Source organism: Rissa tridactyla, chromosome 1, assembly GCF_028500815.1.
Source record: "Rissa tridactyla isolate bRisTri1 chromosome 1, bRisTri1.patW.cur.20221130, whole genome shotgun sequence".
NCBI lineage: Eukaryota > Metazoa > Chordata > Aves > Charadriiformes > Laridae > Rissa > Rissa tridactyla.
Window position 1 is genome coordinate 92,606,395 of NC_071466.1, and position 17,621 is coordinate 92,624,015.

The following is a 17,621-nucleotide window of genomic DNA, read 5'->3' on the forward strand; positions in this document are numbered from 1 at the left end:
CCCTGAAACAAATTTGCTATAGCTATGGGTTCTAGTGGAAGACCAGAAACAATCGGTCTATGAAAGCAAAAAAGGCTGTATTTTCCAAATGTTTCCTACTACATACAAGAACAAATGCAGGATGTGATGTTTGCTTAGTTTTATTAATTTATTTTTGCAGGAATCTGCACCTCGGAGTATGCACTTTCTGGAGGTACCATGCATGCATAGCCTCAGAATGCTTTTATACAATTTCATCTCTTAGTAATAAGTTCATTCACAGCATACACAAATCTAGAATGTAGACACCATATATACAGGATTAAACAAGATCGTGTCTTCTTTTTTTTTTTAATGAAAAAATTTAACAGGGTTTCACACAGCAGGAAATATGGATTAGATACACTGGTGCCACCATAAATAAATAAGTTTCAAGAACACAGTTTTTTTAAAATCGGTTCCAAAGGTACTGAAAATCCAGGGTTATAATATTGCATTAACTCCATTGATTTCCGCTTATTCAAAACCAAGAAAAATATTCGCATTGATATTTATGGACATAAACAGCAATGAAAGCCCCAAACTGAAGAAATCTGGTGAAATTCAGTCATGGCTAGCTTCATATAATATTGACGTTTTGAAACGAAACAAATGCAGCAGCACATAGAGACAGTACTGACTATGAGATGTGATATCTGTGCACGTCTTCTTTCTTTACGGGATTTAAGAGTCACTGTACTACAGAGCACGTAAATTCTGTGGGACCAAACAAGCTGATGAATTGTTTATGTCCAACTGTCCACTTCTCCTCAGAATAGTCATATTCACATTCTAGGGTATACCACTGAATTTTAAAACAAAAACTATCACCCTGATGACAAGCTTGGTTTTTTTTAACGTATTTAATATTCTCACATTCTTTTTTAAAACATTCTTTATTGGGTTTATTTTGTTTTGTCCCCATTTCAACTCAAGTATTTTTATTTCAGCTTCAAGGGGGTTTACAATCAATATTAAATGTAAAAGTGTTTAGAAATTGAAATGAGAGATGTATAACTGGGACAGATAAAGTAACTGAAAGAAAAGTTTTTTTTTTAAAAAATGTGATTTAGTAGTATATCATAATCAGAAAGTACTGAGACCAGCTCTTTTAAGAATTATTACACCTTTTCACCACACCTCCCATTTTTCAAGGGAAACACACACATACCACAGACACACAGATACACAATTCAATCTGATCTAAGACTACGTTTTACAAAGTACTTCCTTTTGCTTGACTTCCCACCCCTTTCCTCTTCACCCAAACAAGACTAATAATTACATGAAATTAAAAGTAGATCCAAAGTTCAGCATTTCTTTTGGTTTACCATGTTCTGAATCATTTTCCACAAGCCCCACTCTAAATAAACTACAGTAGTATTCTATAATTAAAGGGAATTCATCTTAATAGCACAGTAAATATAAAATAAGCCTTATAAAATTTCAATGAACAGTGAAGTCATTTTGAATATCTGAACGTCCAAGTCAGTTACAAACTCTACCACCCTAGTAGCATGGTTGAGGGAAAGCTCAGTCATTAAGGAAAAAAAAGAAAACACAAGTAGTGCATTAACTCAACACAATGGCATTAGCATCCCACCATTCACACACACACACGTTTTATACAATACAGTGCATTTTGTATGCCAGCTGACATTAGGGTTTTATGTGCATTCAATAAATATTACATAAACCAATCTTTTTGGCATAATCTACGATTCAGTTGGGGGGTGAACGGCATCACCTGCTTTCAGAAGGAAAACGGATCTTCCAATATTCAAAATACAATTTACATTCTAACAAACTAAAAATATTCAAGCACCATTTAAAGTCTTTACTATAAATGTTTGAGGGCATTTACAAGTAAAAGAATACAAGAGAAGGGGTTTTTTGTACAATCAACGAACGAGAGTAATTGAAAAACTGGAGTAAAATTATTGGTACGAAGGAATTAATTTGCAATTTAATGGCACTCAGTCTTCCAAAAAGGATCTTGTAGTCATGACAGCCTTCCTTCTCTTCCTCTGGTAAAGCTATGACTAAGATTAGCAAGTCTCCACTTATGGTTATTACAGTTTAGGGAATTATTGGACTGCACGCATTTTCCTCCCCCCCCTTCAAAAGTAGCATCTATTCTGCGTGAAAATGGCACAACTGTATTGATGCATGACACACCTACTCTCATTTGCTGACTGTCATTTCAGTTGCTATCATTTTGTAATTCCAGCAAAAACAAATCCTTCTAGAACTTCAACAGAAGTACAAATGAACAGAAATTTGAAATAATACAAAGGCAAAGGCATCATGATAGAAAAGTCATGAAGTTACTGGTATTGTTTTGAGTAATTCATTATACAGCTGATAACAGCAATGGTACTGCTTATCCTAGGTATAATGCTTCTGCTCATCTGTTTTCTAGTTGTCTCAGTTTTGTCAGACTGTCCACTTACATGAACAACATTAATATTTGCCTTCTAACTTCATCTGACTAATTTTTTTACCCCTTTCCACGTGTGATGAGCTCCCCACATAGTGGAGGCAAGGAGGGCTATCTCTGATGCCTTTGACTTTGTTTTGCTCATCAGTGGTGCACACTGATTGCTGGAGATCTCTTAGCTTATTTAAAATTATGCTGAAGATTTAATTAGTGCAAGAACATATTGAAAAATGCCAGATAAAATTTGGTTCCTCATCTAAGATCACAGTTTGGTTTTTTACTGTTATCTTTACAAAACTGCAGGGAGAGAAGACAGCAGATTGCGCAATGCAGTCAAGATGAGTTTTCTTCCACCCACCCCTTATAAACGTTGCTTGATTTTAAATAAGGATTCAGACACATGATTGTTCTACCACAGCTTAACGTGTTATCACACATCAAGTGAGTTGTGGTAATTGACCATATGGATGTGGCTGCCAGGAGCTTAGAACAATATAAAATGAAGTAGTTTAGATCTCTTCTGGTAAGGTTTAGCTAGCACATTTTGCCTCACAGTTGCAAAGTCAATTACCGTAACTCAGCTGACGTGCTTGGTTGCGTCTCTGAATCTTGACAAAGTTATAACGTAAAAACTCAAATGCACTGTACCAGCTTCTGACCAGTACACAAGAACACCCTACTCAGTTGCACAGTTGTGTAACATAATCATTCAGCTGCCCAAACCCAAATTTGATTTCACAAGTATTGAGTGCTTTATTACAGCAACCTGAAGCATTCAAACAAATGGAACATCACCTTTATAATACAGAATATCATATGCCTAAAAGTACCAGTATGATTTTCAGTTGCAAGTCTTGTGTTCTTCAACCTACAGCAAATATTTCCTGACCAAAATAAAAAGAATACAGTGTATAGTTTTTCAGGATCTGGCATCTGCGGTTTTATACAGGCTGGTTTATTAACAGTGTGCAAATAAACCTTTACTGAAGAGCTAATTGATTAATTATTTTTCAGCTAACTTTGAACTGGGGCACAAAGTACCTTCTGTGCTGTAAACATCATGAATTCTTCACAAATTGGAAGCTGAAAAGGCCTAAGGAACTGGGTACAAACTCTTCTCATACGGAACCATGGCTGAGCTCAAGCCTTCCAAACAGAATTTGGAGTAGTCTGTGTTTGGCATATGTCACTGTCCTGCTGCAGAGCACAGGCTTAGAAGATCGTTGTATATAAAAGCATACTTTTAGCTTTGAAACACGACGGCCTAATGAAAGCATGCAGCAGTATTTTCATCCATAATACGGTAGAATTCATTCTTAGTTTATTACCAGTGTTGACACAGCCAGGTGAGCACTGTACAAGCAAAAAGGATTGTAAAAAACTACCTCTGATTAAACTCTCTGTAACACTCATACAGTATCTCATTTAGTCACCTTAGGTTACTATTTCAAACAGCAAGTTTTGTGGACATAAGTTACCCTGAAAAAAAGCAGCAATTACAAATACCCTTCTCCTTGTTTTTTTATACGTTGCAAATTTTATCCTTGCATTTACCTGTCTTCTTTTTCAGTAGCTTACAATCTAGAAGCACAGGGAGCCTTTGTTTTCCAGCTAGCTGCGGCCAGGTTAAGTCAGCTCTGGCTCTTCAGTTTTTCTGGTTAAGTGTAACATTTCACACCATTACTAAGAGTCCTATAATTTTTAAAAAAAAAAAAAAACAAAAAAAAAACCAACAACAGTTTGTGGTTTGTTTTTTTTCAGAGCCACTAAGCAGTAACTATAACCACAGGACTAAACACCAGTAGTTATTTGCTTTCCTGTATACATTCTTCCCAAAATTAATCCTTTTACATTTTCAGGTTTCATTTTCTGCTTTGCTCACAGCAATGGGATAAGAAAGAACTTCACCCTTTATTTATTTTCAGTGTAGCACAAGCAGAAACATCTTAACACTTTACTCCCACCCCTTGCAATATGAAGACTGTTGACTGGCAAAGGCCGGGCAGATGGACTGAAAGGTTCCCCATGTTTCCTTCTCCTACAGCTGACGGCTTGAGAGCCTGTTTTCAACCCAATGCAGCCCCTTCCTGATTTTCAGGTTTATCGTGGCATTTCACACTGCTCACAGCGATTCAGTGCTGGGTGATTTAGAAAGGTGCAGCTATCACAATTCCATGGAGCCCCTTCAAAGTCTTCATCTCTTGGCTGAGTCCGTGGAGTCTGTTTGGAGCTGTTTTGATGCTCTAAAAAAAGCCAAAGGAAAACATTTTTTCTTATTTCAGAAGAGAAGGATGATAGGCAAGATCATACTACTGGTTTGTCACCTCATTAGACATTCTATCTTCAAATGAACATGTAAACCTTTCCACTTAGGTAACATTAAGGGTCTTTTGCTAAAGCACTTCTAATACAGTTTGTGAAATGTGAATACTTAAAAGTATTTCACTTCTGTAAAGAGTCACTTAACCATAGTACCTTAAAAACAAAAAGTGCAGTCACTGCTTTAAGTCACTAATACTGCTATAGGTTTAATAGCTGAAAACGTACTAGAAGTTTGTTACTGGCACCGCAACACCATCCTGCTAAGGAATGACTTCATAGATTTGCGTACAGTACACTATTACCAAATTCTAAATTCCAATAACCCTACTTTACCTGAAGTGAAAGACTACTTCTAACTTCGTTCATTCAAACAGTCTGACAGATGATATATTTTCTGCATCTTTTTCTAGCATTTATCCAGGCTGACGAAAATACAATATAAAAATAAAATGGTAGGCCTGTTTCAAAACAAGATGATTGTTTTTCTTCCTCATGGCTTTGCAGCAGGGATGTGTGTATGTGAAGCAGCACCTAAGTATGTTTTCATTCATAAAATGAGTATGTATGCAAATCATACGTTAGGTACTAACCCACACAGAGACTCGGTTTTCCGATGCCTCCTACCACCACTTCAAGACCACGGGTTATATAATATACTAGAAATGACAATACTCCTAGGATGCGGAAACAACATTTTACAAAATGTTAATATTCAAAACAACATTAGCACACATACCTAGAAGGTAAGGTTAAGATACCCATCTGCTAAACGAACATCTGTAGAAAAGCTTAATTGTAAGAGAATTTACGTTGTAAAAAAGGACTGCAATTTATAATTCAAAGCGCACACATTGCTGTCATCTGTTAAGAAATCTAGCAGATGTCTGATGACAAAGTTAGTGCAAATAGTACTTAGGTTTGTCTTCAGAGACATACTTCAAGAAAATAAAAATAACCTCCTTGCTTAGATGTAAACCCTCTTCAGTCCAGAAGTTGTGTAGTCACATTAACAGTGCTTGGCCTCAACAAATTCCTCCTAAGCAAAAATAAGTAGTGTGGGCAGTAGACTGCATTCATGTTGACTAGCCAGATGGCAGTACAGCCCAGACCCTTATCTGCCCATATCTGTCTGTCTGCCCACGCCTTCCAACAGCTGAATATTAAGGAAATGGAATTTAAGAAAAAAAAAAAATAATATTTTGATGATTCTGTGTTAAATGCCAAGGTCAGATTACAGTACACCAGCCCTAAAACTGATCTCTAATAAGTTGACAGACAAAACTAGGAAGCTAGTTATAAAAGCTGTACAAATCCTTACCAGACACTATCTTTCCAACTGCCAAGTAAAATCACTTCTCTCATGCAAGTTTTGCATGTTATTTTGCTTTGCAATAATAAATCAAATCAGCTAGTGTCATTAAGAGAATCTATTTGAGCATCACAAAATAGTAGTGCCTGAAATCAACCATATGACCACTGTAATTTAACATGAATCCAGGCAGCTGCCTTCATGCCATCGCTCACTCGCTGCTGCTGTCTTTCCTGGAACACATCCCAGTATTTTTGCATTTTTTTTTTTTATCCACAAGCAGTAGTTCTGGGCCTTGTCTTTCTTTTAAATTTCTACATACTAAGCATTTTATTATATTGAAGGGTAAAATACTTGTTTCAAAAGAGGGGGGAAAGTGTCCTTATATGAATTCAAAATTCATATTAAAAAAAAACCACTTTGTACAAGTGCAAAAACCTTTGTGAAGTGCTTATCAGCAAGTAGAATTTATTTACAGAAACTGGATTTTCAAGCAGACTGTGATTACCAATTCATAAGTGACTTCTTTTCCACTAGCAATTTTAGTACATGTTAGTTACAGCAAGAGGAGACAAGAAATTATAAATCTTATCACACATTTTCAGAGAAAGAGATCACTGTTTTCTCTATATCACAGCACAGGATCCCAGACGGGCTATTTCAGCAGAAAGGTAACATTTGAAACCATTCTTTTAACAGATTTCAGGAAGTAGAAGGAAAAAAAAAAAAAGTCCAAAAATACCTCAGATAAAAGGTAGGATTCTGCTACAAAATCACCACTAAAAGTAGCGGAGTTTAGAGAGCTACTGAGCTACACGGCCACTAGGTGTCTGCTAACGGTGAGCTGAGTCACTCCGGGATGTACTGTCTGAATCTTCACTGGGCAAAAACTGAGACTAAATGGTTTAAGCTTCTGTGCTTAGGTAAAACTGGAGTGTTCTCAGCTGGATATGAATCCTAGATACTATACAATTAGCACAGAAAGTTTTAGAAATCAGTCATAAACTCCTACAACTGGACACTGTTATCTCTTTAGACCAATGTGAGGAAAAACGTTCTGTCTTGGTCCTTAAAATGTCTGAAGCTCTTGCTGTGCTAAAACTTCAGGGCTACTGTGAAATTCATACTCTGCACGACAAATAGGTAAAGCGTGACAAGTCAAGTTAAAATATAATTAAAATATAAATGCAAATTTTAAAGAGTTGCTGTGACCAATTAAACTTGCATAAAAGATGCTAACTAAACTATAAAATCCTAACAACACGTATTACAAGACAGCCAAACAAACCTGACAGAGCTTTTAACCTAGAAGTATTTAAAAAAAACCCCGCGATTAGGAAGCTCAAGTTAACGCATAGAGGTTTGTACGCTTTCAATTCTTCTTCTAATAGTGAACAACAGTATTTACAAACAACGTATTAACAGAACATTCATTTGCAACAACCTGCCTGAGGAAAACAAGTTGTAGCCAGGATTACTGCACTTACATAAAAGCATTTCTAGAAAAAGAAGGGAAAGAAAAAAAAGCAGCTTTCTCAATGCAGACTAGGTAATTTGATGCTTCTTTGTTGACCTACCCTTTTTATATGGCTTTGGTGGCACAACAGGACCAGGCTCTATGTTATCATAGAAGTTACACGTGGCTTTCGGATCAAAGTTCCCTGTCAGAAGAGAGAAGTAAGAAAGCGTAACTCCAAGGTTATTTACATGCTTATGCCAGTGATATGAACATCTAGAGGCTTCAGATTTTATACACCTTTTTATTATGATGTCATAGATTAGCTTTTTCCCGAGTAGACTTTTGTCATGTACTTTCAGTTTTGTGACGATTCTAGTAATATTTAGCAGGCTAATCCCGTATTGCAGAATCAACTCTAGCTCAATGTTCTGTATTGCTTTAAAAATATGTGAAAACATAAATCTTTCTGAAGGACACGTTCTTGGTAAAGAAGGAGGACTATGCATATTCTAATCTATTTGACTGTACAGCATCCTGGCCTGTATCAGGAACAGTGTGGCGAGTAGGACTAGGGAAGTGATCGTCCCCCTGTACTTGGCACTGGTGAGGCCCCACCTCAAGTACTGTGTTGAGTTTTGGGCCTCTCACCACAAAAAGGACATTGAGGTGCTGGAGCGGGTCCAGAGAAGGGCAACGAAGCTGGTGTAGGGGCTGAAGAATAAGTCTTATGAGGAGCAGCTGAGGGAGCTGGGGTTGTTTAGCCTGGAGAAAAGGAGGCTGAGGGGAGACTTTATCGCTCTCTACAACTACCTGAAAGAAGGCTGTAGAGAGGTGGGCGTGGGTCTCTTCTCCCAAGTAACAGTTGATAGGTCAAGAGGAAACGGCCTCCAGTTGTGCCAGGGGAGGTTTAGACTGGATATTCGGAAAAAAATTTACACTGAAAGGGTTATTAAGCTTTGGAATAGGCTGTCCAGGAGAGTGGTTGAGGCATCATCCCTGGAGGTATTTCAAAGACGGGCAGACACAGTGCTTAAGAGATATAGTTTAGTGATGTTTTTTGTCAGAGTTAGGTTGATGGTTGGAATAGATGATCTGAAACGTCCCTTCCAACCTAGGCAATTCCATGATTCTATGTCAAGTTTCTGTTGCAGAAAGAGGATTTTTAAAGACCTAAGTAGATTTCTGTTTGCCAACTTCTTGATTGCAACCTGTAGTTCTATTTTGTACTACTTTGTCAGAGCCTTTGTTAGCAAAAAGTTAAATTTTTAAGTAAAGAAGCTTCAGTAAGGAGTTGGTTTTTTTAAAATTTGCTCTTGACAAAGTCACTTTTTAGTCACCGCTTTCTTGCTAATGTAATATAACTTGGCCAACAGAAAGATTAGCAAGTCAAGTTTATCAGGTTGCAAATGAAAAAGACACCTTTTAGAGGAAAGCTGATATTGATATCAAAACTGAACTTTAAAGAGTCCAAGTATTCATATTTAATCACATACTATATTAGAATCATAGAATCATTTAGGTTGGAAAAGACCTTGAAGATCATCAAGTCCAGCCATTAACCCACACTGCCAAAACCACCACTAAACCATGTCCCTAAGCACCACATCTACACGGCTTTTAAATACCTCCAGGGATGGCGCCTCAACCACTTCCCTGGGCAGCCTGTTCCAATGCTTGATAACCATTTCAGTTCAGAAATTTTTCCTAATATCCAATCTAAACCTCCCCGGTGCAACTTGAGGCCTTTTCCTCTCATCCTATCACTTGTTACTTAGGAGAAGAGACCAATCCCAACCTCACTACAACCTCCTTTCAGGCAGTTATAGAGAGTGATGAAGTCTCCCCTCAGCCTCCTTTTCTCCAGACTAAACAACTCCAGCTCCCTCAGCCACTACTCATAAGATGTGTGCTCTACACCCTTCAACAGCTTCATTACCCTTCTTTGGATGCACTCCAGCACCTCAATGTCTTTTTTGTGGTGAGGAGCCCAAAACTGGACACTGTATTTGAGGTGTGGCCTCATCAGGGCTGAGTACAGGGGGATGATCGCCAAGTCCTGCTGGCTACACTATTTCTGATACAAGCCAGGATGCTACTGGCCGCCTTGGCCACCTGGGCAAACTGCTGGCTCATATTCAGACAGCTGTCAACCAACATCCCCAGGTCCTTTTCTGCTAGGCAGCTCTCCAGCCATGCTCCACACTCTCTGTAATGCTGCATGGGGTTGTTGTGACCCACGGTCAGGACCCGACACTTGGCCTTGTTGAGCCTCATACAACTGGCCATGGCCCATCAATCCAGCCTGTCCAGATCCCTCTGTAGAGCCTCCCTACCCTCAAGCAGATCAATACTTCTGCCTAACCTGGTGTCATCTGTAACACTCCTGCCCGTATTTAAATTACATTTTTTAAAAAATTATTAATTCTATACCTCTAGATTGAAGGAGATCAACTTCTTTCAGTGTACAGTCAACATTTATCTGAAGCTGTCTGTTGAGGCTTCTCAATCTGGTCATTTCCTCAGACTAGAAAGAAACAACCCAAAATAGTAATTGTGGTAAAGTCAGTATCTTATCTGACATAGAAATAACATTGCTGTATCTTTGTTAATGGCTTTATTAGAAACTGAGTATAGATAAGGCACTGAAAAACATGGATTCCACTGTCTGTCCCATCCCCTCTACCCAATTTATTCCCTCAAAAAACATTCTTCTATTGGCATTTGAGGAGCAAAACAAACCAAATCAACAAAAATGAACAAATTACTTAATACTAAAATTCATCAGTAAGAAGACATAGCTGAGCTCGTTTATAAAAACATACACCTTATGAAATTCTGCATAAATTGATGACTCGCTACATGAGTTTACATCAAAATGATCAGAAAACAGAATCCAAGCTGAAGTTCACATTAATTATTACTTGATTATAGCCGAATAAGGTCAGAAGTTTATTTATGCATCACCCCAAGGAGCTCCAACACGCCAAACCTTCTAGCCCAGTATATTTAAATCATTCAATGCTGCAAGCCATTAATTACTCTTAACAGAATAATCATTTATATTTTATATATATCTGCATATATATTTTATATATATATGCAAATATATCAGTCCATATATTTGCATTATCATTAAGAAACCCCAAGTTACTGTAATAGTGTTCTTTATGCTAGCAGCAGTGATTATTAACACGTATATAGGAATAACTATCCTATCCTAGGATACACGCCAGCATCACAGACAGAATCACAAAGTCACAGAATGTTTGAGGTTGGAAGTAACCTCTGGAGATCATCTGATCCAACCCCTCTGCCCAGACGGCAAACAGCTTTTGAATATCTCCAAGGATGAAGACTCCACAACCAATCTGGGAGACCTGTGCCAGTGCTCAGTCAACCACAGAGTAAAAAAGTCATTCCTGATGTGCAGAGGGACCCTCCTGTGTTGCAGTTTGCACCCACTGTCTCTGGTTCTGTGGTTCTCTTCACAACCTCCCTTCAGGTATTTATATACATTGATAAGATCCTGCCTGAGCCTTCTCTTCTCCAGGCTGTTCTCTCAGCCTGTCCTCACAGGAGAAATGCTCCAGTCCCTTAATCATCTTTGTGGCCCTTCACTGGACTCTTCAGTATGACCACGTCTCTCTCTTGTACTGGGGAGCCCGCTCCTGGACACAATACTCCAAGTGTGGCCTCACCAGTGCTGAATAAAGGGGAAGGGTAATCTCTCTCCCTTTGCTGACAACACTCCTAATGCAGCTCAGGATATCATTAGCCTTCTTTGCCAGCTCCCTTAGCACTCGTGTGACATCCCATGCAGGACCACAAACTCATGTATGCCCACTTTGCTTAAGTATTCCCTGACCTGACCCTCTTTCACCAAGGGTATACCTTCCCTGCTCCAGACTTTTCCCAGGGTCCCTGGGACTCAGGATTCCTGAAGGCCTGTAAAGACTGAGGCAAAGAAGGCATTCAGTATCTCAGCCTTTTCTATGCCCTATGTAACCAGGTCTCATTGAGCGATAGGCCCACATTTTCACTAGCCTTCCTTTTGTCACCTATGTCCTAACAGAAGCTCTTCTTTTTGTCTTTGACATCCCGTGCTAGATTCAACTCCAGTCGGGCTTTGGCTTTCCTAACCTCATCCTTGCACACTCAGACAACACCTCTATATTCCTCCCAGGAACGTACCTGCCAAATGCTGCCCTGAGACGGGTGAGACATACAGCGGCCATACTAGTTAAGCAGCTAACAGCTCCTACTATGCCTTCCAGCCTACATCTGTGTGCATTGTTTACATCAACACAGTGAGTAAGTCTAAACTGATTTGGCTAACAACTGCACAAAGCAGAAGTTATTTTTCAGTCTGATGAATTCTTTTATCAGAGCCACATAGATATTTGGGCTAGAGTCACTTGCAGCAGGTGGAAGTCACGCAGATAGGAAGAACCAACAAAGAAAAGAGGAGAGAGAGGTGCCAACTGTTTGAGGTAACACCACCATTGGAAGTTACTTGGCATATCCTGTACCTACTAAATAGGAAATAGATTGTCTAGGAGATGCAACTACTCAAAATACCTCAACATAGAAAAATACCCTTTTTATAAAAAAAAAAAGTGAAACCGTGCTGCATGAACACAAAGTTGTATATGGCTTGGGATCTTTAAATAGACTTGGACATACACTTTTACAGGCTGTTAGGAACATAACTATCTATTCAGTTCTGTGGTCCAGAAAAGCACATGTACACAAGATTCAGAAATTCTGCTGTGAGCACTAAAAGCCTGACATATACCTGTTTCTTAAATTATAAGAACTGGCTTACAACAAGCCAAGAACTTACAAAAAATAATCTCCAGTCAAGATTTTATACTCCTAAGTATTGTTTTGTACAATACTTTAGTTCATGAAAACACACAAAAAAATAAATTCGTATCTTGATTTAAAATACTAACAAATTGCTTACTGTTGGAATTGCAGTTGTACAGCTAACTCTTCGAAGCCGCCTCTGCATTAGATCATGCTCCATGCCATTGACTTCGGCTTTTAGGCGTTCAAGCTCTTCTTTCTCTATCTTCAGTTCCTTTGCTAATCTCTCCATCCTTGCTCGTTGATGTAACAGCAAGGCTAATATTTTACATGGAAGAAATAGTTACTAATACACAAACCCATGGAAAACTAAATTCTTAACTTATGCGTAAGATTCATGAGTGACCTTTCTGGAAAAAAAAAGTGATCATAAACATGCAGCCAAATATCAGTGTGAAGATGCTTTCATGCCAAATGAACTACAATTTAGAACAAAGTTCTTCCAGAATAAAAACACAGTTTAGACAGTAACTTGAAGTTGATATTACCATTTTGGTCAAAGCTTCTTTTTTTGCATTTGGTCTTTCTCGTCTCAAAAATACAAAGGCACCTGTACAAGGAGACAGCTTCTCAGGATGAAACAGCAACCTAGTTATATTAATACTGTACTGACAAAAAAAATAAACACCAGAGGTAAGATCAGAAGGTAACACACACTTCATATCTGCTGCTCAATAGCAGCTGTCACACTAGCCTTAAGACATTAGCCAAATGTCCGTCCTGAATTTTTTTCACTGCTATTACAGATTATGGTATAATAACTTTAAGTAGTCTTAGCTTTTCAGAGAGTCCTATAATTCTCAATACCATAAGTTTCGCAGTGCTGAAAGGCAAAACTATAGAACTTCAATAAAACAGATGAGACAATCCAGAAAATAAGAAGGGGGTCATATTTCTGTCATGGTACTGAAATTTATGACTCTATGTTAGGCTCCCAGAGCAGTGAAAGAAAGAATCTTGAGTAGCTAGAAAATAATATTCAGTTTCTGCAGGAAGACACTTCTCAGTATTTCATCATGATGCAAAACTGTCCAAGTTAATTAGCGTGATGCTTAATACTTCCTGATCTGGCTGTTTTTATCTGACTGAAGTCTACTAGTACAGAGAAAAATAAGAGAAATTCGCTGTGGGTATTCAGGCAAGCACACTGCTCATATAACACTGTTCCAGCAAACTGTTCAAATGTACGAAGACAATGTAGAATCTGCAAAATGCTTCTTCATACAAAGCACCATCCAGCATCTGCCCTTTTCTTCAACCCTAACAGAGGCAAAGAAAAACCACATAACATCTCAAGGATATTTGCATACTACCTAAAAAAAAAAAAGTTAGAAAAATAAGGAACAATATGACACAGCTTACTGGGGGAGGATAAAAAAAAATCCCAACCAGTCGGGAGTATAAAAATGACAGTGCTTTTTATCAGATGTCAGTATTCTGCGCAAAAAAAAAGTAGCACTATACTTTGGATTTTGTATGGATCCACAAATTCATGGCAAAAGAATAAACACTGAAAATCCTATCCAAGAATAACATCAGATGTTTTTATAATACAGGCACCAGTATTACTGAACTGTTCTCTACTTTTTGAAGTACAAAAGTTATCCAAGTAGTTTCAGAGATCACAAAATTAAAAGAAACCATACCAAAGGTACAGCTACCAGGCTGTATGATTTTCCGCTATTACTATCAAACCTTGTCTTTGTGCGACTCCTCCAACTTAACATCTGATATGACTACATTACATAGCTTTGCATCATACTCTAGTACAACTCATCAAACGTGACTCACACTACAAAGAAGCAGTAGAAACACAGGCATCAGAATAGATTTTTGGTAACACTTTTCACAATGGTTCATATTCAAGAGAAAATTAAATAAACTTGTTCCCTATATTAAGCTGTTAAATATACTCCTCTTTAGGACTCCTTTGTGGTAGTAAAGAATATAATGTTTATTCTTCTACAATTTATTTCTATCAAGAGTTCAGAGTGTACCAATACCAAAGGCTATAATAAAGTCACAGCTGCAGTAGGTATTGCCACAAAAGCAGATGCCCCAAAAAGCATATACTAACTGGTTTTATTGCTTTTGTTTTCAAAATACACAAATCTAGTCAAAGATACAAAGCCAAAACCAGATTTCGGCATTTCAGAATAAGTTTTTTCACAGTTATGTTAAGCTACTTATAGTTTTCTCACCTGACAATCTTTAATGAAACTGTAATAGGGACTCTACCAAACAAAGCATAAGGCCTAGGAGTTACAGACGTACTAGTGTTCGTTTTGTCTAAATAACATTTCAAATAGGGTCTACGAGGTACAGAACAGCTCTTTGTTAATTAGTTAGAATAGATCAAAAGACACAAAGCAAAATAATTAATCAAGAACTACAGGGCAGCGTTATAACCATTATTTCAGCTCTAAAGGGAAAGGAAGGCTAGAAGGAGCAATGGAGGAACAGACTCTCTTTTCCAAACACAAATCCAGAAACAAAGCACATTCTTTAAATAATTGCTGCTGGTTATCATTCTGTCATTATCCCAAATGATTGGTTTGAATGCTTGCAGACTGATTCATTCGCTCAGTTTTAAATGTTTCAAATCTACAAAGCAGATTACTCTGACAAAAAGCAGTTCTCAGCTAAAGGTTAGATTTCACCTTTTTTTTTTTTAAATTACTTAATTCTTCATTTATACGTGGCATTAAGACTATGTTCTATCCCTATGCAGCAGAACACATTTCCTAAAATCTGTCTGCCAATCTCTTCCTCCTGTTTCAAAACTCTCTATTAAGTTCTCCAAAATAATTACTTTAATACCTTTCAAAACAAAAATATGTTTCGTATTGACACCTGAAGTAACTTTAGCTGCAACCCTACCTCTCTCTCCTCTCACTTAATACTCTTCAATCTAAACCAAATAAATTGGATTCAAATTCCTTCCAGATGTTAGTGCTTCAAGTTTTATAAAGCACCCGAGTACGGAACAAATACAAAAAATAATAAAATACACATGTAAATTTATAACTCAGTTCTTCAACACAGAATTTACAAACCAGACATACAGTATATTAACAAACCATTTACTCGTTAGCTGTACTGTTTTCTTTTAAGAAATTCCTCTAACATCAAAAGCATAGCAACTGCAAGAACCTCAGAAATTCTGTATTAGAAGATAGTAGATTAGAAGTCTAATACTAATAAAAGTATTAGACTGAAATTTGGCAATTTTTTTTAAAAATCAGAACAAACTCATTAGATGATTTTTGGTGCAATTTCTATTCTTCTCTGTGCACGTTCAAAAATTCTCACTTAGCAAGTAGCAAAATCAAGCTGAAAATGCATTTTACAATAACACAATTTGTAGGGTGAAACATTTACCTTGAGTGTAAGCATAGTCGTCTGATCCAGAACTAGAACTCCTCTGATACTTATGGCTTCCTTTTTCTCCTCCAGATCCTGGGATTACAGAAATAGGCTGAATCGGCTCTGGTGCTGCAGAACGCTCTTCTTGGTCCACTAAATTTAAAAGATTCTCAGTCGGTGCTCGACCTACTGTGATTTTAAAAATGGTTGGGTTTGGCTGAGATACCATTACCCGAGGAGACTGTGTTGGTGCACCTGTAGGTCCAGTTGGTTGAGTGTAGGTAATATATACCGGATTAACACTATATGGAGGTTTGGGCTGACCTGACATACCTCTTGATGGAGAGCTTGAAGGAGGAGTAGTGGCTGTATACAGCGGGTGCTGGTTTCGTTGAGATGGCTGATTACTTATTGGTGAAGGACTTCTGTTCATTGCAGTCCCAGGCCTTTGCGGTGGCTCAACTGTAATTTCTATTTTATTCATGGAACCTTTGGATAAACTAGGTCCAGCAAAAGGAGGAAGATACGATACAGAGTGACCGCCCTGTTTTTGAAAAGTCTGGGATGCTTGCTGATATGGATGAGGTGGGACAGTTGAAGGACTAGGAGGCATGAAAACATGTGAACTCTGATGACCCAACTGAGGAGGTTGAACTTGGTGTTGAGGCGAGCCAAAGGGAGAGGGACACTGGGATGGCGGTGGTGATCGAAAAGCTGACTGAGGGATCTGGGGTTGTTTAGGAGAATACTGAGAAGGTTGATAGTTCTGTTGATGTGGATACACAGGTAGAGGACGGGGAGTATAATGTGGAACTGGGCCCTGTGGCGATGAATGCCACTGTGTATTCTGAGGAGTCTGTCGTCCTGAAGAACTTTGAGATGTTTGTCTTATATAAATAGAGCCAGGAGTCCCATAAAGATTGCTTGGAATCTGTGGAAGAATTTGTAGAGCTCTGGGTACACTCTGTCCAGAGGGGAGGTTTTGTGATACTGTAACAGTAATGGGATTTGTACTGTACCGAGGTATGTGCATATACGTGGGAGGAGGGCCTTGCATAGCAGACGTGTTCATTCCTGGTTGTATGGAAGATGGCTGTGGAGGTGGCTGTGGAGGAGGAGTAGCTGCATTTCTATTCTGGTCATTCATGAAAAATGGATTGTAACTAGGAGAAGCTGCCACAACAGCGGGAGCAGAATGTGGTTCTTGAACTAAGCATATCAGCTGTTTACCTGCTGTGCGTTGTGGATCAATATGTCCATCGCTTGAACTGTGTACCAGTGTACGACCACCATTAAGTTGAGCTCCATCCCCTGCATGATAGCTGGTATGAGGATGAATACCCAGATTAATGTGCAAAAGGCTATTTCTATTCATTCTGGTGTCATCAGGACTATGGTACTCCATATATAAGTATTTGTTGCTCTCCTGTGCGAGGGCTCGACAACAGGCATCTAGGTTGTTGTTGTTCTAGGAGTAAGAATGGACAGCTATTATTGTCAAATAGCAAAAGAAAAAGCCACTGCTCAACATGCAACAAGCATTCAACTGAAGCTGCAATCAAGCCTAGCTTGAACACAACTAGGAATAACATTTCACAGACATGAATTTTGAAACAAAGGTAATACCTTCTAGGTCACAGTATTCAAGTAGTACATAGCACATATTGAACCTAGAAAAATGTTATAGTAACACTAGCTACAGTATGACATACTAAAAAAAAAAATAATAATCAAGTCCAGTTTTGGGGAAAGCAATGGTTACAACTCTTGCTATTTTCTGCAAGGAACAGGTATGTACAATTAACTACTACTAACATCACCACAAATCAAATTAAACT

General features: G+C 38.2%; 1 protein-coding gene across 6 annotated transcripts in view; it reads right to left on the minus strand.

Annotated features, from left to right (window-relative positions):
- Nucleotides 1-318: 318 nt before the first annotated feature.
- TAB3 (TGF-beta activated kinase 1 (MAP3K7) binding protein 3) overlaps nt 319-17,621 on the minus strand; it is a 52,632-nt gene continuing 35,329 nt past the window's right edge. Inside the window, exons 3-8 of one of the 6 annotated variants that reach the window (XM_054201237.1) lie at nt 16,117-17,251; nt 15,799-15,936; nt 12,515-12,675; nt 9,979-10,072; nt 7,667-7,750; nt 319-4,701 (exon numbers count right to left, since the gene is read on the minus strand). In XM_054201237.1, the coding sequence (XP_054057212.1) occupies nt 4,559-4,701; nt 7,667-7,750; nt 9,979-10,072; nt 12,515-12,675; nt 15,799-15,936; nt 16,117-17,251 (1,755 nt within the window). In that variant the 3' untranslated portion in view covers nt 319-4,558. Of the gene's footprint in view, nt 4,702-7,666; nt 7,751-9,978; nt 10,073-12,503; nt 12,676-12,905; nt 12,968-15,798; nt 17,252-17,621 lie in introns of those variants that run through there. The other 5 variants (XM_054201229.1, XM_054201219.1, XM_054201211.1 and 2 more) reach the window with 5 other exon arrangements.